Source organism: Phocoena phocoena, chromosome 4 (assembly GCF_963924675.1).
Source record: "Phocoena phocoena chromosome 4, mPhoPho1.1, whole genome shotgun sequence".
In the NCBI taxonomy this organism is placed as follows: Eukaryota; Metazoa; Chordata; class Mammalia; order Artiodactyla; family Phocoenidae; genus Phocoena; species Phocoena phocoena.
In genome coordinates, this window is record NC_089222.1 from 67,845,561 (window position 1) to 67,869,972 (window position 24,412).

A 24,412-nucleotide genomic window follows, 5' to 3' on the forward strand; every position below is an offset into this window, starting at 1 on the left:
AATGAAGGGTGGGGGGAAGGGGGGGGGTGGAGGTGGAGATGAAGAAAAAAAACAAAACAACTTCCTAAGCAGCTCTGTGAAATATTTAGTTCCAGAAGCAGTTACAGAAGCCCTCAAATCAAATCAGTATTCAGAGACAAGGAAACATTAATTAGCTGGAGCAGGGTGGACACTCATTAGCTCTTGTTCTGTTGTGAAAGTCCAGGCTGCTGAAATTAAACTCTGATGCCACTCATGCCAGCATCCAATCACCAGAGAGACCAGAAGTTCAGAGATGACTCCAAGTTGCCAACAAGTGTGGCCACTATACGACAAGGACTCTAAAGCCGTGGTAGAGGGGGAAGAACAACTTTAGAGAGGATGCCCAGCTGGTAAGATTCGACTGTTTCTGATGTTTTAGTCCCTTGATGAATCTCATTGGCTCAAATCAAGAAACGCTCCGCCTCTTTGCAAATGTGTGTGAAGGGGGGAAGTGTCTACACTTCTATGTCTGATAGCATTTGACCCTATTGCTTTTAGCCTTCTGGCTTTATATCTATGTATACACAGGTATATGTTATAATACTGTTCTCCATTTGTTGATATCAAAGAGAGTTGAAGGAAATGAATTTTGAAACTTCACGGTGTGCCACCCTACAGTACTGTCCCGACCCTTACATCCAGCGGTGAGTTTAAACGTGACGTAACTTCTATCAAAACTTAATTGGAGTGCCTTGTGTATGATGAGTGTTTCTGCTGTGTACAAAGAGCAGCCTCTCTTTGTTTATGAGCACAGTGATATTATTTTGCACTTTCTGTGGACTTAAAGTGGTCTGTGGGCATCTCTTCTGGTTTTCTTTTTTAGTTCCTATCTGGATGTACAAAGTAACAAAGTTTGTAGACCATCTTCCCATGGTTTCTTAAAAAATGGTCACACCATTTTAAGATGTTTAAAACCTGTTATTTGTCTGGATCAGCGCTCACCAACCCAAGAAGAAGACATTTCATTGGACAGGAATAGAATAGTCTGTGGATGATCTTCAAGTCAAAAGAAACACAGAATAATTTTGATTTATACCTTAAAAATAGATAAATAGCCATTGTTATACCAAACAGATTGTGGCTTGTTATTTTGGCTCTGTGGCATATTTTCTTCTTGATTTGTTTCATAACAAATAGCATCTTTTGACAAATCTGACTTTTAAAACTTAACAATTACACTCAATTTTATTTCTGTTTATAGGAAGGAACGTTTGCCTAGCACTAAGAGGGAATATTAGTGAGCATGCACGATGTGTGTGTGTGTGTGTGTGTGTGTGTGTGTGTGTGTTTCAAATTAGAGTTTGCTATTTTTAAACTGGTAAATGAAATCTGAACAGTGTTTTTCCAGTCATAAAGTTATGGGAGATATTCAAGTCGTATGTAGCAGTGTGATGTTAATTTAACAGTATGAGATTTGATGTTGGAATTTCATACTTTACTTTCTGAGACTAATGAGGGAGGTCCTCTGATGGCTGAGAATGGTGTGGGTCCAAAGGGGTTAACTTGTCATTCACTATGGTGCCTATTAGAGCCTCGTCCCAGCAGTCCAGTGGGCTCTCTGGCCAGGACTCGGGTCACGTTGCTCAGGCAGTTAAGGAAACTGTGTGATCTTTTTTCATTAATAAGATTTGTTACCCTGTAAATATGAATGTGGACTATGTAGACATAGCTTCTTTTCCTGGGAGATTTTTGGTGGGCTGTGTGAGACAGCAGAAGAGGAAAAGTAAGAGAGAAATGTAAATGGAATGGTTGACAGAGTAAGAAAAGAAAGGAAGGAAAAAGAAAGAGAGAGAGGAAGCAAGTTTGTGGTCCTCCAGGTTGAAACGGGAAATGTGAATGGTGATTTGATTCCTGCCTTGCTGTGTGCCATGAACAATAGTAGCAAAAATGAATGGCTCTGGAGTTCACGTTCTTACATAAGATTTCGTTGGTGTTGGGGAGTGGGTGGATAAAAAGCAAAACACTAAAGATTTTCTAGTTCTCAAAATTTTTTCCAGCCTCAAAATTTTCTACTTCAATAAAATCTTTGAAATACTATTTCTAAGAGGATAATTGTGATGAAACATTTGCTGTATAACGCTTCCCTTGATGGCATCTTTTTTTTAAAGTAGGTACATGGATCTATCTCAGCTCTGGAAGAAATTTTTTTCTATTGACTAGCAACCCACATGTCAATCATGTACACCTCTGTCCAGAGGTATTTCTAGTGATTGATGAGGGAAGCCTGTAAATATAAATACATGAGGAAATTGCTTTTCGGAGTGTCCCGGAAACCAGCTAATTCATGGAGCAAATATCACCTCAGTTTTTGTCAGATTGTAAAATTTAAAATAATAATAGTACTTTAAAAATATTTTAAATTTTGCTGAATTCCTGAACTTTAATCATGGTGAGTGTCACTTTTGGGGAAGGGGGGGCATGTTGGGGAGCTGTGAGATGGTGGTGCAGGGTGGTCAGGGAATATTTATTTGCCAAATAAATTGTTTTAGGCAAGATTTTGTACTTTCCATTTGTAATAAAAACTTAATCCGCAAGTAAACGAAAGAAAAGTATTTCCTGCCAAGCATCTACTCTGTGCAAGGCACTGGAAATACAAAAATGAGTAAGATATAGCTGTAATGCTTATTTATTTAACTTTATAGTACTTAGATATTTAATAACATATATTTGCCTCATATATTTTAACTGCTTTGTCAGATATTTCTAGACTACTTAGTGAATGAATGAATGAATAAGTGGGATATCACTATAAGAAATCTATAATAATATATATTGTCGAAGCAAGAATCAAACAATATTCTCTTTGATACCTAAGGAGTGAATGAGTTTGAGCTGTTTTTTCTAAGCAGACAACCCTTGCAGTTCTCAGTTTACAAAATCTATTTTAAGTAAGACCAAATTTAATCATTCCATAATCATAGTCATCTACATAGTTAAATTTGTCTTTTTCCTGACCTTGTCTTTAGAAAGAAATTATAAAAGAGAATTTTCAAAAAAGGAAAGAACAGGATTTCTTGTTATTTCTAACTCTAAGCTACCTTAATGCATAAATTTCTTTTTATCAAAAAATAGAATAAATGAGAGCTGCTATTATCATTTACTGCTGAATGTCAATGCCATTCCTCAAAAGCCAATTTTAATATACATTTCAAAGTATGATGGTAATCATTCTCTCAGTTAAAATTGAGATTTCACCCTCTGTTATTTTTTCCTTTGCACCTGAACATATTGACACATTATGGATTTAGTTGTGCTCTGATGTGGATGCTAATTTACTGTAGTCTTTACAAAAACTTTTCTGAAAATCAAAACAGTACTTAAGCTATAGAGCTTAGATCTCCCCTTTGATGCTATTGACCATTACAAGAAGAAGAGAAGGTGGACAAATCACAAGTTTTGTCATTTTATTGCTAACTTAATTTTAACAAAAATAGATGAAATTATGCAAAATCAATAAATAAGAGCCAAAGGGTAAGATACAGTTTCCTTATAAATTAAAACCATATACAGTGAGTTCTGTTTACTTTTTATTAGTAAATATTCAAAATGAATCTAAAATTTAGCATTTTACAAGTTAAACTTTTGTTAATTTATGGTTTGGGTTATAATTTGGGTCTTCTTGCACGCTTTAGTTTTTAGAATTGCCGCCTAGTTTTTAACATAAATCTCTTTAACCAAGTAATTCTAAAAGACAGATTAAATTCCTCCAAATATCATTTTAAAAATAAACCAGCTAAAATGATAAAAAGGAATCCAGATTAAATTTTGAAACACTGTGATAGCTGAGGACTAAAAATAAGAGAAAGTAAAACATATTACTATCTGAACCACTTGTAAAATGATTTTGAGTTATTTTTTTCAGTCACCCTCTACTCAAAAGAAGCTTGAACTGTTAAAGTACTGTATGGATGAGTAAGAAGTATTTCCTGTGTAAATTACATATTGATTGTGAATTTTATGCTTTACTAGCTTAAAGGTCAACTTTATTAACTGTATTTTCTAAATATATTCCAAAAGGAGGAGGAGGGGAGTGGGTGACAGCGAACTTACAATGGATCATTTTATTTGTCAGATGCAATTGCATAAAGACAGATGTAGTCCTGTGTTGAGCGTCTTCCACTTGCTTCTCCACATCCACCCTACATCCTTCTTGTTCTGAATCCCAGGAAGCTGACTTATGAAGATTGCATTGACAGTTCCTTTCTCCTCTGGTTTCCTCTTGGGTTCAACCAGTGGGCACCTCTAGTAGGAGATCGAAGGGCAGGAGGAGAGTGAATTTGGGGTATATGTTTCCCTGCTGTTCTGCTAGGTTTTCTACGAAAGGCTGCAGGTCCTGTAGGGGCTCTAACCACAGTTCCGGACGTCTTGAGTTTGAGTAACTGCTCTCTCCTTTTCCTTCGAGCATAGGAGTGGTAACAATTTCTAGCCACTGCTAACTCCAAAAAGCCATACCATATCTCTTCTCCCTTGATCAATAGTTCCTTTATTAAACTATCTCCAACTGCTCTTTTATCAAATGCTCTTTTTCCTCCCAAGGTCATACCCAGTAGAAAAACACGTGAAAAATGTGCCCATAGTGTTGTTTATGTGCACATGGAAACTTCAAAATTTGATATAACATTTAATAATATAATTGCTGATGCCAATTAAGGATGTAGCCATCCATTTCAATGAGCAGGCCAGTTTTTAATGAGGCTAATCCATTAATTTTAGCTAGCTCCAGAGTCACTAAGTTTCTCTGTCTGACTGAAAGGAATGAGCTGACATGCTGCAGTCTGTGTAGGTTGTTATGTCAGTACTTGAAATGAAGCAAGGCAGAGGACAGGAAGGGCTGGTTCATAAAGAAATACAAAGGTACAGTTTATCAGCAGGGACTAATGTAGCCACCAGTTGTAGTCAAGAAAAATCTGCCTCCAACCCTTATAATTTTCACAAGAATACATGTCAAAAGACCTTTATGACCCACTGTAGTTAGCCAAAAGTATGATGTATCATAATTCTGTATGCTGCTCCTGAGCTGTGAGTGCATTTAAATGGCAGAGAGGCAGGGAAGTGTGTCAGCTGAGGGCACATAGGACTTGTCAAAAGACTATTATCCAATAGTCTTAACTCCACCACTCATTGATTATGTGACCTTCACAAAATCACTTAAGCTATTTAAGTCAAAGTTTCTTCATGAGATAAGTAGGGATAACAACTTCTGGCCAACTGTTCACAACTAAGACATTGAGAATTAAATATTAACCCAACCAAAGTCTGAAATGCATCCCCGTAGGGTATTGCTCAGCTCTTGTGGGTATGGCACAACAGTGAACTGGAGATTCCTTCCCAGCGACAATTGTGTCCTCATGGAGGCAAACCTTAAGTTCCATTTTGCTCTATATCATCTTTAAATTAAGCACAAAGATGATTATGAGTCTTGACATGACCTTGACTTGTCCCAGTTCTTCTGCTTTAGAACTGAGAAATCTAAAACCTTAGAGAGGTTAAGTGATTAGCCCAAAATCACACACACAAAAATAGTAGCAGAACCAAGTCTAGAATTCAAGTCTCTTCCCTGTTCAGTGCTATTTCTACCACAGAACATAACATCTTATTAGATCTGTATAGAACTTTATAATTAACAAAGTGTTATTCAACACAGTACATAGCTGATCCACTGTGGCAGGTATGGTAAGCCAAATAATGGCCTCCAGAGATAGCCACATCCTAATGCCCAAAACCTGTGAATATGTTAACTTACACAGCAAAGGGGTATTAGGTTGCAGATGGAATTAAAGCTGCTAATCAGCCAATCTTAAAATAGGTAGATTATCTTGGACTGTCCATGTGGAACCCAATGTAATCGCAAGAGTCCTTAAGTGGAAGTGGGAGGTAGAGAAAGAATAAAAGTGATGTGAGGTGAGAAAAGATTCAACAGATTTTGAACATAGAAGAGAATCAGGATCCAAGGAAGGCTGGCTGTCTCTTGAAGGTGGAAAAGGCAAGCAAGCACATTTTCCTTTACAGCCACCAGGAGAAACACAGCCCTGCCAACACCTTGATTTCAGCCCGGTGAGATCTGTATCAGGCTTCCAACCTATAGAACTGTGAGATGATACATCTGGGTTGGTTTAAGCCACAAGTTTGTGGTAACTCGTTACAGCAGCAATAGGAAACGAATTCACCACCTAATGGATTTTTATCCTCAAATTGTAGGTATGGAAACTAAAACTTTGTTTTGATTTGTTTGTTTAACTAAAATATTCCATGAGCTTATTTATTTTCTTGGTGCTGAGTGGGGAAGATAGAAGGTATGAGTGAGATACCATCCTAGACCTCAGGGAATCCAAAGAAGAGCTTCACACATAGAAATACTACAGTGGGGCTTCCCTGGTGGCGCAGTGGTTGGGAGTCTGCCTGCCGATGCAGGGGACGTGGGTTCGTGCCCCGGTCCGGGAGGATCCCACATGCCATGGAGCGGCTGGGTCCGTGAGCTATGGCCGCTGGGCCTGCGCGTCCGGAGCCTGTGCTCCGCAGCGGGAGAGGCCACAACAGTGAGAGGCCCACGTATCGCAAAAAAAAAAAAAAAAAAAAAAAAAAAAGAAATACTACAGTGAAATGTCTATTTAGGTCTTCTGCACATTTTTGGATTGGGTTGTTTGTTTTTTTGATATTGAGCTGCATGAGCTGTTTGTAAATTTTAGAGATTAATCCTTTGTCAGTAGCTTCATTTGCAAATATTTTCTCCCATTCTGAGGGTTGTCTTTTCATCTTGTTTATGGTTTCCTTTGCTGTGCAAAAGCTTTGAAGTTTCATTAGGTCCCATTTGTTTATTTTTGTTTTTATTTTCATTTCTCTAGGAACTGGGTCAAAAAGGATCCTGCTATAATCTATGTCATAGAGTGTTCTGCCTATGTTTTCCTCTAAGAGTTTGATAGTGTCTGGCCTTACATTTAGGTCTTTAATCCATTTTGAGTTTATTTTTGTGTGTGGTGTTAGAGAGTGTTCTAATTTCATTCTTTTACATGTAGCTGTCCAGTTTTCCCAGCACCACTTATTAAAGAGGCTGTCTTTTCTCCATTGTACATTCTTGCCTCCTTTATCAAAGATAATGTGACCATATGTGCATGGGTTTATCTCTGGGCTTTCTATCCTGTTCCATTGATCTATATTTCTGTTTTTGTGCCAGCACCATACTGTCTTGATTACTGTAGCTTTGTAGTATAGTCTGAAGTCAGGGAGCCTGATTCCTCCAGCTCCGTTTTTCTTTCTCAAGATGGCTTTGGCTATTCAGGGTCTTTTGTGTTTCCATACACACTGTGAAATTTTTTGTTCTAGTTCTGTGAAAAATGCCATTGGTAGTTTGATAGGGATTGCATTGAATCTGTAGATTGCTTTGGGTAGTATAGTCATTTTTGCAATGTTGATCCTTCCAATCCAAGAACATGGTATATCTCTCCATCTATTTGTATCATCTTTAATTTCTTTCATCAGTGTCTTATAATTTTCTGCATACATGTCTTTTGTCTCCTTAGCTAGGTTTATTCCTAGGTATAGATTGCCAACAAACACATGAAAGAATGCTCAACATCATTAATTATTAGAGAAATGCAAATCAAAACTACAATGAGGGGGCTTCCCTGGTGGCACAGTGGTTGGGAATCCACCTGCCAGTGCAGGGGACGTGGGTTCGTGCCCCAGTCCGGGAAGATCCCACATGCTGTGGAGTGGCTGGGCCTGTGAGCCATGGCCGCTGAGCCTGTGCATCCGGAGCATGTGCTCTGCAACGGAAGAGGCCACAACAGTGAGAGGCCCGTGTACCGCAAAAAGCAAACAAACAAACAAACAAAAACTACAATGAGATATCACCTCACACCGGTCAGAATGGCCATCATCAAAAAGTCTACAAACAATAAATGCTGGAGAGGGTGTGGAGAAAAGGGAACCCTCTTGCACTGTTGGTGGGAATGTAAATTGATACAGCCACTGTGGAGAACATTATGGAGGTTCCTTAAAAAACTAAAAATAGAAGCACCATATGACCCAGGGATCCCACTACTGGGCATATACCCTGAGAAAACCATAATTCAAAAAGAGTCATGTACCACGATGTTCATTGCAAGTCTGTTTACAAGAGCCAGGACATGGAAGCAACCTAAGTGTCCATCGACAGATGAATGGATAAAGAAGATGTGGCACATACATACAATGGAATATTACTTAGCCATAAAAAGAAATGAAACTGAGTAATTTGTAGTGAAGTGGATGGACCTAGAGTCTGTCATACAGAGTGAAGTAAGTCAGAAAGAGAGAAACAAATATTGTATGCTAACACATATATATGGAATCAAAAAAAAAAATAGGTCATGCAGGACCTAGAGGCAAGACGGGAATAAAGACGCAGTCCTACTATAGAATGCACTTGAGGACATGGGGAGGGGGAAGGGTAAGCTGGGACAAAGTGAGAGACTGGCATGGACATATATACACTACCAAATGTAAACTAGATAGCTAGTGGGAAGCAGCCGCATAGCACAGGGAGATCAGCTTGGTGCTTTGTGATCACCTAGAGGGGTGGGATAGGGAGAGTGGGAGGGAGGGAGACCCAAGAGGGAAGAGATATGGGGATATATGTATATGTATAGCTGATTCACTTTGTTATAAAGCAGAAACTAACACACCATTGTAAAGCAATTATACCCCAATAAAGATGTTAAAAAAAAAGAAGAAATACTACAGTGAGGTGCAAGGAAGGGTAGAAGGCCCTGGCCGTGCAGCCTGGGGACTGCAAGTACGAAGCACCCCTCTGAAGGCAGCAAGTTTGAAGGGTGACTTTGGTTAGTAGCCTCTGTTAAGGTTTCTCAAAATGCTTCATAGTGAAATACATTTGACTCTTAGGAGGTAACTGAAACTGTGATGCCCAAATTCAGATTCAGGAAAATATAGTAATATACACATTCACTTCTGATGCTGTCAGGGATTCAGAGAGCTGTTACATCGATACCCTGAGACTATGACTTGATAAGTCCAGGTGGAGCTTCGGAATTGCATTGTTAACAAAAACAAACAATTTTGATTCATGAACGTCTCAGACCACTCTTGGGAAAAAACAGCTGCAGGCCTTCTGGTGGTATAAGTTTCCCAGTTAATTTTAGGTTTAAATTACACTGATGCCTCCCTCTGAGAAATTGAGGGTGAGGGCAAGGAATGCAAAAGCAGCATTTTTATCAAGCACACCAGATGATTGGTTTGTATGCACACCCAATTTTGAGAGAGTGAGACAAACTTGGACCCAATGTCCCAGTTGAAGCTCGTAAAAAGGTACCCCCAGTGGTATGAACAGCAGAGACCACGTGCCTTTCCAAAGGCAGACTTCATGTTCTCACTTTACTTAAAAGCCAAATGGATTGTGAGATTAAAGTGGCAATTTTCAATCTGTTTCAAGTCAAGAGAGCCAAGTTTTTGATTAGCTGTTTTGTAGCTCAAATTTGTCCTGACAGGGTTTCTATCTCCTTTAAAGAACTCACCAAGGAATACTCCTCAAGCAACAAGTGATGGATGGATAAAGCACTATAATTATGATCAAAGTCCAAAGACTCCAGCCTATGTAATTATGCAGTTCCCAGCCTCTGAAAGTCACTTTGTTCCATTTAAAATAGGATGAGACATGGACATGGGGTGGTGTGTACTTTTCGGTTTGTCAAGTTTTGGGAAATGACAGTTATTAACATTTCTGTTTTACCTTAAGCCATAATATTTGGGGGATAATTTAGACGAGAGAGTTGTCACTCTATTCTTATCATTTGCCTTCCAATCTTCACTTACATTTGACTCTTTTTATTATGAATTAGACTCTTTCAAGTTCAGAGTGAAATAATTAAGCTTAGAAGAATTATGAGGGCTGAAAATCTCCTTGCCACTTTTAAATTTCTCACATCTTTTTCTTTTGTTTCAAATGAGCAAACTTAATTTCTCAAGTTGAACAGCACCCGTTCGCACTTTCCATGAACTCGTGCATCTCTCTCATAATTGAGGGCAATACCAGCATTATAATAATAAGACTGATAAAGCATTTCGAGTCAAGAAGTACAAAATTGGGGACTTCCTTGGTGGCACATTGACTGGGAGTCCGCCTGCCAATGCAGGGGACACGGGTTCAAGCCCTGGTCCGGGAGGATCCCACATGCCGTGGAGCAGCTAGGCCTGTGTGCCACAGCTGCTGAGGCTGCACTCTGGAGCCCTCGAGCCACGGCTGCTGAGCCCGCGAGCCACAACTACTGGGGCCCGCACGCCTGGAACCCATGCTCCGCAACAGGAGAAGCCACCACGATGAGAAGCCTGCGCACAGCAACGAAGAGTAGCCCCCCACTCGCCACAAATAGAGAAAGCCCGCACACAACAACAAAGACCCAACACAGTCAAAAATAAATAAATACATAAAAAGAAAAAGAAGTACGAAATTGGAAGCTAGTGTGATAATTTAATCAACCACATGGTTACCTAGAGTAGATTTTTAAAAAAAATTTATATACTTTCGGCTGCATTGGGTCTTCATTGCTGCACACGGGCTTTCTCTAGTTGTGGCGAGTGGGGGCTACTCTTCGTTGCGGTTCACGGGCTTCTCATTGCGGTGGCTTCTCTTGCTGAAGAGCATAGGCCCTAGGCGCACGGACTTCAGTAGTTGTGGCATGCGGGCTCAGTAGTTGTGGCTCTCGGGCTCTAGAGCGCAGGCTCAGTAGTTGTGGCACACGGGCTTAGTTGCTCGGCGGCATATGGCATCTTCCCGGACCAGGGCTTGAACCCGTGTCCCCTGCGTTGGCAGGCGGACTCTCAACCACTGCGCCACCAGGGAAGCCCTAGAGTAGATTTTTAATGTAAGCTTTTTTTTACAGATGGTGATATAGATTGAAATAAATAATAGAATACGTACAAATTTATGATAGGGGTAACACTGCAATAGAGACTTTTGCCTCTAAAGTTAAGTGTGTCATGTCTTAAGATTGTTGATTGTATTTAACTTATCCCCCATGTTGATTGTATTTAACTTATCCCCCAATCATATCCTGACATTTCATCAAGGTGGTCAATTTTTAGAGCTTCCTTAAAAATATCAGGCTTTAGATATTTTATTTGAAATTCAGCATTAGCTTTTCTTTTCCTTTTCTGACTCAGTTTTTCCATTTCTGTGCTTGAACTTAGTAGTGTCATTTACTTCTTAACTACCTAAATAATTTATTGAAAATTTCCATGGGAAAACTCACTTTCTTCCAACTGTTTTCATTGCAACCTCCCCTAAGTAAAAAGTGCTAATAAGATGTATGTTTCCATTTTATTTTTCTTTTGAACACTTTTATCTCAGGCAATGAATGAAAAACTTTCTTCTTGACAGGATTTTCAAACTAGATTATGAGAAATCAAAAGTCAGCATTTCAATCTAATGTGATATATCTATGCACCTGCACAAGCTATTTTTTAGTATCCTGTAGAGGCTGATGTGGCTTTAATGAATATTTCAAGCTTAGTGAAGAGATCTCACTGGATGACTTCTCTTCACATCAGCATTGGTGTGAATGTGGCACACTTTATAGAATCTTATGTTGAATCATGTCTTCACTGAGTGAAAGGCTTGTCTGTGAAAGCACTACTTGCCCTTCTATCTGACATTTGAGGACCCACCTTATCTTCCTACATAAAATGTATATACAGTTTTACCTCTAAATCTTGAATATTTTCCCTCTCTACTTTTCTCCTCCCTTTCTTCTTTCTCTCTTTCATAGAAGCTCTGTGTATCTTTGCTTCTTGGGAATATAGAATATTCCTGAAAACACTAAAAATATCACAAAACAGTTTTTTAAAAACTAGTTCAAGCTTTGCTCTGCAGAAGTAAAATTGGGGCATTTTGTGAGAGAAATTATGACAGCCACATATCAAAAAACTGACAAAATGTATAACTTCTGGATTTTATTTAAAAATATGTTTTAGTATTGATATCTAGTTTATCTGAGTTGCTAAGCAGATTTTAAAGGAGTTTTGTAACTTAGCAAATATTTAAATAAACTGATAGATATTGTTTGTTGGGATGACAAGGAGGAATAGAAAAAAGGAAATGATAAAGGCTTAAATAGTCCAATCTTATTGGAAACTACAAAATTATTCAATAATGTTCAGTAAATATTTATTAAATGAATATATGATAAGAAGTTTAAAAATTCAAAGTTTTTTTTTTTTTTTTTTTTTTTTGCGGGACGCGAACCTCTCACCGCTGCGGCCCCTGCCGTTGCGGAGCACAGGCTCCGGACACGCAGGCCCAGTGGCCATGGCTCACGGGCCCAGCCGCTCCGCGGCACGTGGGATCCTCCCAGACCGGGGCACGAACCCATGTCCCCTGCATTGGCAGGCGGACTCTCAACCACTGCGCCACCAGGGAAGCCCAATTCAAAGTTTTTAAGTACTGGTTTTTGCTATATCAGATCTTCTAGCACCATCTGAATTAAGTGCAAGTTAAAGAAAGATTTTTGAAGCTCAGGTCGAAACATAAATGTCAAAGCACTTTAGATATTCTCAGATGAAATATTCAGATAAAAGTATTTGTGACTTGATATTATTGATATCAAAAATTATTAGAGAAATGACATGTTCTCAACAATAGTAGAAGCCAAAAAAACAAATCTAGTAAAACAGTTGTTTTCCATGTCATCTTCTGCCTCCATAATTTTTATATATAAATTATAATCATAGAATAATTTCAATATTCTATTACATAAGACCTTTCCATTTGTCATATATTTTGTATTTATGATAAGTAACTGCATAAGGATTTCATCGTATCAATGCAACTTAATACATTTATTTCCCTTATTGAATATTTAGGTTGGTTATTATACGTTAAAAATAGTATATAGCCACCTTTTTTGAGTTATTTTCTTGGGTTCATTTCATGAACCAAATATTTAAGGAAAGCAACTAATACATGTTCAATCTATACAAATTGCTGTGTAATTTACCCTTGTTATCTCATGTAATCTGTTTTTTCTTAGCTGTGTAATATGCCCAGTTTGCAGATGAGAAAATGATGCTCAGAGAAATGACTAGCTGAACCAAGATGACTTAACTAGTATGTGGAAGGAACTCTTTGTATTTTCACTTTTACCTGAGTCAGAATTTGAAACCAGGACGACCTGATCTAAAGTCTTTTCTGTTTCCCCCAGAATATGCTACCAGCTAAGAAGTAAGAGGGTTAGCAAATAAAAGTGTATATACTTTTTCAAGTTTCTGGAAAACATTGTTCATTAAAAGGGTATGCCAATAAGTTTTGCCTAAGAGTTCCAGTTTTAGATATTATTTTTAAATTTTGCTAATTTAGTAGATGACATATGGTTTTAATTAGCACTTTTTTATTATTAACTAGGATAACTACAGAAACCACGATTACTAATTTTCTAGGATCTCAACTTCTGATCCTGTATTTTTCAAAAATGAGGATGAGACATAAGCCACTAAATATCTAGTATTTATTGAATTCTTATTATGTGTCAGAAACTGTTCTAGGCACTTTACACATTTAATTCTCAAATCACTTTAAGAGGTATTTACTAGTATTATCTATTACTAACCAAGAGACAGTAGTATAATGTTTAAGAGACTGGTTTTTGTGACCAGGGTGCCTTGGTTCAAATTCTCTGCCAGTTGTTAGATCTCCTAACTTAATCTCTGTGTTTGTTTTCTCATGCATGATGATAGTCCACCTACCTGAGTGAGTGGCTTTGAGAATTAAATGAGTTAATTGTACGAAGGACTTAGAGACAGCAACTGGCACATAGTAAGTGTTGTATAGGCGATAGCTCTTATCCTTATTCTACAGATGAAGACATTGAGGCACAGAGAGGCTGTGTAATCTGCCCAGGTTAAAATAGCTGGACACTGGTGGAGATGAGTAGGATCCTGATTTCTATAACATTATTTTTTTATGGTCATACCTTAATTAACTCTCAGTAGATTCTATGTAGGGATGAATTTTGTCCTTAGTTTAATTGTTTTCTAACTGTTGTTGTTTATTTTGAATCACTACTTTTGCTCCCCCATTGCTGTTAATAATTCACAAATCCCTCATTCCCTAATTTCTGTTATGAAATTTGGTGACGTAAATAGAATCCTCTTCCACATTCTCTCAACTCTATCCAAATTAATTCAGCCTTTTTTCCCATTTCCACTACCCATGTGACATTTTTTCCAGTGTGGTATTTTGACTTGCCACCACCTTGACCTTTTGTTCCTTGTACTCCTCTGCTAGCTCATCTTAACTGAAAGCTGTTCTTTCTCTGAAAATACCCATATTACCCATTGTTCTTCAGTAGAAGCAAAGTCTTTTTATTCAGAGGGCCAAGGGATGGACCTAACATATTTCACGTTCAACACTGCTGTTTTCAGATCATTGCTTACCCACCATCACTCATTAATTTCATGTCTTCTGAAACCTCTTCCATCAAAGTGATTTACTGAACTTCATGACAATACACTGACTTTAGGAGCTTCTCCTCGGTAACTTGGCTCCATTTTCTTCTTTACTTCTGCCAACTCTTTGGGAACTTCAGTACCCTTTTGATGTCCTTCCTATAATGTAGTCTCACATTTCCTTGGCTTCCTTAACTCAAGGAACTCCCATTTCTGCTCTGTTGCAGTTACTGACCCATATAACCATGTCCTGGACTTCCTCATTACTGTAAGTTATTCCAGTCCCAAATCATACCACCTCACACTTCCATTTCTGATCAAAATCTATTGTCCCTTTCCCTCTCTCACACCCCCAGCCTGCCCTGAACCTGTTCTGTCTGCACACTCTCACAGGCCCCCTGCAAAAACCCCATCCCTTCTTCAAGGTTTGTCTTAATTACTGTTTATTTCATAATGTCTTCTGTGCATATTTCCTTACAAGTTTCTGTCCCCCTACTAAACCCTCACTACTCAAAGTGAAGTACATGGAATATTACAGAATCTGGGGTCCTGCATCAGTCCTACTAAATGAGAATTTACATCTTAACAAGAACTCAAGGGGATTCATGGACACTAAATTTGAGAAGCACTGCTCTAGCCTAGTAGTTCTCCAGGTATAATCCTGAGATCACAGTAATAGCAGCACCCAAGAACAAGGTAGAAATGCTGATTCTCAGGCCCAATCTGAGCCCTACTGAATCAAAAAAAAACCTGGAGTTGTGGCCCAGCAATCTGTATTTTAACACACTCTTTAGGGGATTCTGATAACACTGAATTTTGAGAACCTACTTATACAACTTTCAAGTGGTGGGACTGTCTTGTTTATTTTGATATTCCTTGAGTGTATATAGAAGGTGCTTTACAAATGCAAAATAAATGAAGAAGTGAATGGCTGAGTGAATAATGCTTTTGCTTATCATTGCAAATAATGTGCTATATTTCTTTTCTCATATGCCATAGAACTTTATTTATATTTCTGTAAAGGTATTTATATGTATTTACTTTAAAAAACTAAGCTCTTAATTATTTATGAATATATACCATGTCTAATATTGAGTCCTGAACATAGTAGGTATTCAATAATTGTTTAATTCAGTTAGAATGTTTTTGTTCTACATTTTTATATTTTTGTTCTCTCTCCCTCACTCCTTATCTACCTTTCCCTTACTTGATACATTGTTTCAGATCAAGTAAAGGACCAAATAGGAGATACAAGGCAGGCAGGGACCTGACCTATTGGAATTCATATCCATATAACAACAGAAATAAATCTTAGGGAAAAAAAAGTTGATAGAAGTGAAAAAGGTAAATGAATTGGGTTTGAGACTAGAGGTGGTGGCTGGCCACACCTATAATCTATCCCCTGACAAAATGGCTTTGGTTGTCATGTCAAACCATGTGAGAATGTGTGCAGTGCAAACACTACTAGAAACCAGAGGCAACTTGGGTCTGAAATAAGCTTCGCTAGTCATAAGGGAGGTCTATGATTTTCATTGCCTAAAGAACTCTGTTCAGTCTCAACCAATGAGAACCCTGAAATGAAATTGTCAGGCTGGGTAACTAATGCTGCTCTTGGCAGCAGCAGCCCATGGATTCTTTTCATTGGACAGGGACAGACTATAAATAATAGCATTTGTATCACACTTTGTCACTTCCAAGAACTCCAGAAGCACTGACAAATAGACACCAATGTTCTATGCCAGGTTGCAGGTGGACATACAGGTTTTGTATACTCAGGGAGGAGGGCTGCTGTAACCAGATAGGAACTCAAATAATGATGTGGTTCTTCAGTTTAAGATTTTAGGCTAAAAATGACTATTCTGTCATTTTGGACTTTTTCTTTATTAGTCATGCCCTAAAATTTAGGTCTTTATTGGGGCATTAAAAATTTCTAACATAGTGAATATCTGTGCTAAAACAATGACTGCTTCGTATGTCTCAGTTCTATGATGAACAGTTCACCAAGGTCATTAAATATGACCCATAAACTAATTCCAACTGTCTCCCTCATAGAGTGCCCACTTCAATAGGTCTTCCTCTGGTGGCTTTTCTAGTCACACACTACAATCCAGAGGGCTGATGGAGGGGATCAATTGATTGTGTTTGCCTAGAAAGCCATTTCAGACTCTACATGGTTGTTCTCTGGAAGCCTAACATCCCTTTTGCCATTTTCCTGATCCTACGAGGTATGGTTGCCTGGTCATTGTGCACGCAGCCTTCCTAGGAAGGCAAAAGCCAAATGATGGGACATTGTCTTACATACATAAAAAAAGCCTCTGCCTTTCTACCTTTCCTCCACTCACCATCTTGCTTTAGCAGTTTCCAGAATAGAAAAGTTAACACTAAAATTCATGAGTTTCAAAATAAGTGGACTAAAGAATATGTATGAGTTTTAAAGATATTACTATTTATTTCATTTGCAATGAGAATTTTGCTTCTTTTAAAGAAATCAGTATTAAGAAACCTTATGAGATCAACTGCATTTTTTAAGAAGCTTACAGATTTCTGCATGGAAAGATTAATTTCAAAGGTTTTTACAATATTTCTTCAAAGGTTTATTATTATAATCTGCTACTTCAGTGGGAGTACATATTTTCTATAATTTTAAGCAAAATATATTTATAGTATCAAATTTTTGAGCAAAAAAAATAAAAGAGGAAGGAGGAGGAGAGAAAGTCTTTCAATGGCAGTGCGTGCTCAGATGTCATGGCCTCTTATTTAATTGCAAACTCATCCCCTTCCCCTTCCACATTTCCAATCCCCAGTTCCTTACTATGCTATTTTGTCCGTATAATACACATCACCTTCCAAAATACTACTTCATTTACTTATGTTTATTGTTTCTTACCTGTCTCTCCACAGTGGAAGGTAAGCTCCATGAGGATATTTGTCTGGTTTATACCCTGATTTATCCCAAACACCTAGAAAAGAGCCTGGCACATGTGGATGCTCAGTGAATAACTTGTTGATTGAAAAATTACGGAGAAGCAGTTAATTTAAAAATCCTTAGTCGCTGATGCTTTCCCTGATGGCTAAGGTACAACTTCTTTAAAATGACTGAAAAAATCTGATTGAGAAAAGGAGTTTCTTCTTTCATCAGGGATATGAGGCTTAAAAGGGTGGCGACCCAAAGTCATAGAGCTGGTCAATGGGAGAGTTGGGACTTAGTTAGCATTTCGCACTCAGGATTCAGTGTGCTTCTCACTAAACTTCGCCGCTTATCCTGTTTGTAAGCCTGGATATCTTGTTTGTCCAAATCTCTCATAATTTTTCAGGGTTTTATTATGTAAAACCCTTTCACATATAGCATTTGAGCCACAGAGCTATTATTAGTTGCATTTTATAGATAAAGAAGCTGAAGATAGGGAGCCAGTGACTTGTCAAATATCACACAGAAGTCTAATTGAGGGCAAAGGCAGGACTAGATTCCTGGAAGCTAATCTAATAGCCTTTGTTATTACACATTTCTCTTGCAACTGTTGATTTAACAAATGTACTGGGTACCATCTATGCATCAAGCCCTATTCCAGGCACTAGTGAGCAAAAACTCATCCCCGCTGTCATGGAACTGATACCTTCAGTTCACAAATAAACACATGATGTGCTGGGTAGTGCTAAGTCTCTGCATAAAAGCGAGGCAGGATAAGGGCTATGTAGAGAGAATGACAGGTTTGGAAGGAATCCTATATGAAATGGGATATCATCTAATAAGTCCTCTCAGAAGAGGCGACCTTTGAGTAGAGATCTGGAGAGAATAAGGAAGAAATCTGGGGAAGAGAGAATTCCAGGATGTGAGGAGATTGGAGTGGCTGAAACAGCGTCGGCAAGAATGGAGAGATGAGATGAGATCAGTTGTTAGGGGGCAGGGCTGCAGCGTCTAGATGTGAAAAAGGGTTGACTTTTCTCTCATAAGAATTTTATTGTCTTACATTTTAAAGAATTACTTTGGCTGTGTGCTATGTGGGAAACAGACTGTAGAGACCAGATCTAGGGGCTATTGCTCTAGATGAGAATTGATGATTCTTTGTACTAAGGTGATAAAGAGTGGTAGTATCAAGGATACATTTCAAAAGCTGACCAATAGAATTGTTGAAGCTTATAGAGAAGGACCTTATTTGGGGCTTGAGTGTCATCCATAGAGAGCATCTGGCTTCCACAGCATGGTGTTACCTCAGTGAATTCATGTCAATTCAAAGCTAACTCTCCAACTTGAAAGCTTAGAGGCCTGATGCTTCAGCACAAGATCATTTCTTTGTTAACACTCAGACTGATATATGAAAATGAGAAAGCCAATGTATCATCTCTCACAATGGGAAATATGGCCATCTTGAATAAGCTTCCTTCGGCTGATAAGCATATTCTTTTCTTGTAGACATATTGTAGGGGACAGCAAATTAGATTCAGGATGTTGCTAGATGAATATGACATGGCAGAAAAATGGAGGTCAATGGATAACTTCATAGCCTGATAAATCCATCTCCATATAGCTAACTCCATAAAGATATACACACTGAGAGAACCATATAGATACTCATGTTCTTGAGCCAGAATATACATGTGTCAGGACAAAGCTGGAGACCCAATAAAATGTACCTCTCTTCTTGTTCCTCAGCCCTGACAATAACCAACAAATTCTCTATCCTTGACTACACATTTTTCCTTTAGATATGTTAGTATATTTGATCAGATTTCACTCTATTTTTGGCCTAAGATCATTTCTGTCTCTTGACTTTGCCAATGAGATCCAGTATATTTTTGTTTTGCTCACAAAAGGCAATTAATCTTATTTCTCAGTTTCTGAGTTGTCCCCATTATTAGTTACTATTATAAGCTATCTTATATAATTCTCCTAAAACTCTGCTCAATAATTATCTGTTAAATTTAGACCAATTGAATCGAAACAAATACAGTTTTCTTTTCAAATCATGGTACCTGCTGGCTGTTGTGGTGGTGGTGTTCTTATTATAATAATAAAATAACCTAATTTCCAGATGTCTCAGTTCAGTCTACCTAAAACTAGACCTTTTTGGATATATGGTATGATAGTTTTTATGAGCTGTAATTATTAAGCAAAAATTCCTTTAATTTTCTTAAAGCTTTTGCCCTAAACCATGTTTTATTTATAATAAGATGCTTGTCTATAACCTTTATATATTTAATGATTAAATATAAACAGATTCTTAGTCTTTGTTATTATTATTATTTTTTTTGCGGTACGCGGGCCTCTCACTGTTGTGGCCTCTCCCATTGCGGAGCACAGGCTCCGGACGCGCAGGTTCAGCGGCCATGGCTCACGGGCCCAGCCGCTCCGCGGCATGTGGGATCTTCCCGGACCGGGGCACGAACCCGCGTCCCCTGAATTGGCAGGCGAACTCTCAACCACTGCGCCACCAGGGAAGCCCTAGTCTTTGTTATTTTAAACCCAAAAGAGTATGTTAGAAGCATCTCACGTCTTTCATGTGGTTCTCTGTACTTGGGGGAGAAATGGTTAAATTTCAGCCCACCCTCCCCTAGGGCTGAAGAGATTAAATAATCAAATGATGATTAGATCCTCTCTTTATGCGTGTTTGTTATTCATAGAACATTCTATATACCTAATCTCCCATTTATTTATGAGACATCTTTGTGCTTATTACCTAAACCTGGGAAAGCGTAAGACCCATTTGCCAGCAGTGTGTCTTACAGTAAAAAACCAGTTGAAGTATCCCACTAAACATATGAAATAGTTACTTAAGTAAAAGAGTGTTAACATGAAGGTTTTGAATTTTTTAATTTGTAACCATTCTAAAGAAGCAAATGACAAGGGATTGTTCATGACAAAGTGAAAATATAGATTATTAAAATGGAAATGTATATTAAAGAAGATGAGTTATATTTTCCTTTACATGCTATAGGACAATAAAATCATTTTAATCTTAAAATCAAAACATGATTATTTTGTTTACTGGCTTTAATATTAGAACATAAAAGTATCTGAGGTTACTTGATACTCATATCTTTTACGATATTTACTAAAGGGTAAAAAGTGTACAAATTGTTGGTATATATATAATTATTTTTGAATAAAGTAATTTTAAGAAGTATTTTTCAGCTGAATCTTTGTGGGAGAGATATATTACTAATGCTTACCTTGAAAGAGACTAGAGTTCTCAGATATGCCAATGTTGCAATGGCTTTTTTCCAAAAACATCTATCTAAAAAAAAATCCTAAAGAAATGATCAATAGAATAAGTTGGAAAATCTAGAAATCATAAAGCCCTTTCATATTTGCATTAATGACCTACGTATTTAGAAATCTCATGTACTGAGATACCTCACACTCAGATTTCAACATAAAATTTCCTGGCCCAAGTCTTTTGTGTCATGTCCTCTTATTTTCCATGGTCACATGCCCTCAACGTACTTTTTTGTTCAGCTTGATGAGCTAGAAGGGATCTTAATTGAGTTAGTGGAGAGAAGCCAAATTTTTGCTTTTGCATTCCACTGAGAACACCTGAATGGGAAGGTCATGGGACAGTTCTTGAAATGTAGCACCCTGCAATGAATTTTATAGTAATATCAAGCCTTGATCATCAGTTAGCAAGAAATGCCATAGCTAACCTTCTCATAGACTCACAGAATTTGTGGAAGTGAAAGGAACATTTGTCATAATTTTTAAAGCTATCTTTAGTCTACTGGAACAAAATTAAATGGAAGTTGAGATACCTGCTTCTGTAAAATCTTTAAAAATTAGAGAGACTTATGGTTTAATTTAACTCCAATATGCAAGGATCTCAGAGACTGTAACTTCTCTTACAACAAGAAAAAGCTGGACTGAAAAATCAACAACTTTTCTTGTACCTATTAGAAAAGTGAGGTTGCAAGACAAATAGCCACCATAAAATCTGAAGAGATAGGTTCATGCAAAGAGAAACAGAGTAGAGATCTGCTTAGCTGCATCAGAAGCCATAAAGTGGTGGGATCATTTAACTGATTAATTGCTGGAGGTTGTGTCCACTAGCTTAAAGCAAGAGACCCTTTGAACTGCAGTCTTGGAAGAGACCCACACTTTCCTGGGCTCCTACTGGGAACCCCACCAGGTTCTTACTATGAGGATCTGAGTAAGATCCCCCATGGAAGGGAAAGGAAAGAGAAGCCAATGTGAAATAAAGTGTTCTCTATAACATCACAAAAGGACTATTATCTAGAGGGAAAGACTACCAGAGGCTCATCAGTTGGTAATCTTCCCTCTCAGGTCCCATCCACCCTTAATATCTTAGTAAGGAGGAAAAATAACATCATTGAGAGGGGCCAGGGTTTCAAGAAAATAGATTGGGAAAACTGGAGTCAGAAAACGGAATAGAGGTCAGGAGTAATAAAGCTATTCTAGTGGAGAAACACTTGTGAAGATCACATCCCTGTGGTACAGATCCACTAAAAGACTGAGGTTTAATTAGAATCGAATAGAACCTTTTTCCTCCCCAACACCTTATCACTATACCAAATGGACTCCAGTATAACATCAGTAGATTACACCTGAAAGATCTGTGAGTAAGAGACTTTCACAAAGGGATGCCCAAAATCGAAGCAAGAGCTAAAAATAAGGACACTGGAGAAATTTGAAGCCTCTGACACCTATACCTACGGAAAGTTTAATCACAGTCTGACTTCTAGCAATATTAACATAAATCATTAAACTAAAGGAAAGTTTACTTTTACATGTCCAGCTTTTGACAAAAATTTCAAAGCCTGTAAAAGGTAGGAAAGTCACAGTTTGAAGAACAAAACAATCATAACCTCAGATATGACACAGGAGTTGAAATTATCCAAGAGGAGATTAATGTGTTAAGGGCTCTAAGGGAAAAAGTCAAAAACATGCAAGAGCAGATGAATAATATAAGGGACATGGAAAATTTAAGAATCAAAAGGAAATGATAGAAATCAAAATAATGTAACATTATGATTTATTCCAGGTATACGAGTCTGGTTCAACATTCAAAAATCAGTTTATGGGGCTTCACTGGTGGTGCAGTGGTTGACAGTCCGCCTGCCGATGCAGGAGACACGGGTTCGTGCCCTGGTCCGGGAAGATCCCACATGCCGCGGAGCGGCTGGGCCCATGAGCCATGGCCGCTGAGCCTGCACGTCTGGAGCCTGTGGTCCGCAACGGGAGAGGCCACAACAGTGAGAGGCCCACATACTGCAAAAAAAAAAAAATCAGTTTATGTAATCAGTCACATTAATAGGCTAAACAAGAAAAATCACATGATTATATCAATAGATGCAGAAAAAGCATTTGACAAAATCCAACATGTATTCATGTTTTAAAACTCTCAGCAAATGGTGAATTAATGGAACTTCCTCAAGTTGATAAAAAATATATTTTATAGATATTTTTTGTATGTATCTATGCAAACAACCTACAGCTAACATCATACTCAATGGTGAGAAACTAAAAGCCTTCCTGCTAAGATCAGGAACAGGCAAGGATGTTCCCTTTCACCATTGCTTTCAATATAATATTTGAAGTCCTAACTAATACAGTAAGTCAAAAAAAAAAAAAAAGGAAATAAAAGCATACAAATTGGGAAGGAAGAAATAAAACATTTTGTGTGCAGATGATATAATTATCTATGTAGGAAATCCAAAAGAATCAACCAAAAACAAAAAAAAAAACCCAAAAATCCCTCTTGGAACTCATAGGCAGTTATAAGGAAGGTTGCAGGATATAAGTTTAATATACAAAAGTAAATTGCTTTCCTGTATACCAGCAGTGAACAAGTGGAATTTGAAATGAAAAACAATGCTATTGACATTAGGACATAAAAAGAGAAATACTTAGGTATAAATCCATCAAAATAAGTACAATATCTATATAAGAAAATCTATAAAACATGGATGAAAGAAATTTTTATAAATGGAGAGATAACCCATGCTCACAGAAATATTTAATATTGTGTCCTTCCCAACCTGATCTATACATTTGATCCTTGAACAATGCAAGGGTCAGGGACTCCAACCCTCCACACAGTCAAAAATCCGTGTATAACTTTACAGATGGTCCTCCATATCAGTGGTTCTGCATCTGTAGATTAATTAAACAAACTATGGATCATGTATCATACTACTTATTTATTGCAAAAAAATCTGCACATAAGTGGACCCAAGCAGTTCAAACCTTTGTTGTTCAAGAGTCAACTGTATGTTCAATACAATCCATATCAAAATCCCAGGAAGTTACCTTGTTGATATTGACAAACTGATTCTAAATATTATATGGAGAGGCAAAAGACCCAGAAGAGTAAACATATTATTGAAGAACAAAGTTGGAGAACTTTACATTACCCAAGCTTAAGACTTAAAGTAATCAAGACACTGTGGTATTTGGTGAAAAAATAGATAAATCAGTGGAACAAAATAGCCCAGAAATAGACCCACCTAAATATAGTCAACTGATCTTTGACAAAGGAGCAAGGTAAGTACAATGGAGTAAGATAGTCTTTCAACAAATGGTGCTAAAATAAGCAGACATCCACATACACAAGAAAAAAATATTCTAGACACAGACCTTATACCCTTCATAAAAATTAACTCAAAATGCATCATAGACCTAAATGTAAAACTTAAAACTGTAAAACTCCTAAAAAAAAAAACGGGAGAAAATCTAGATGACCTTGGTATGGCAATGAATTCTTAGATATAACACCAAAAGTGTGATGCATGAAATAATTGATAAGCTGGACTTCATTAAAATTATAACTTCCACTCTGTGAAAGACAATGTCAAAAAAATGAGAAGACATGCCACAGACTGGGAGAAAATATTTGCAGAAGACACATCTGATAAAGGACTGTTACCTAATATATACAAATGACTCTTAAAGCTCAATAATAAAATGAATAACCTGATTAAAAAGTGGGCAAAAAACCTGAACAGACAC

At 37.7% G+C, this 24,412-nt stretch overlaps 1 protein-coding gene across 4 annotated transcripts in view; it reads left to right on the forward strand.

The window, feature by feature from the left end:
- The first annotated feature begins 603 nt into the window (after window positions 1-603).
- TP63 (tumor protein p63) overlaps window positions 604-24,412 on the forward strand; it is a 220,952-nt gene continuing 197,143 nt past the window's right edge. For all 4 annotated transcript variants that reach the window (XM_065876173.1, XM_065876174.1, XM_065876175.1 and 1 more), the window contains exon 1: window positions 604-665. In XM_065876173.1, the coding sequence (XP_065732245.1) occupies window positions 604-665 (62 nt within the window). The remainder of the gene's footprint in view (window positions 666-24,412) is intronic.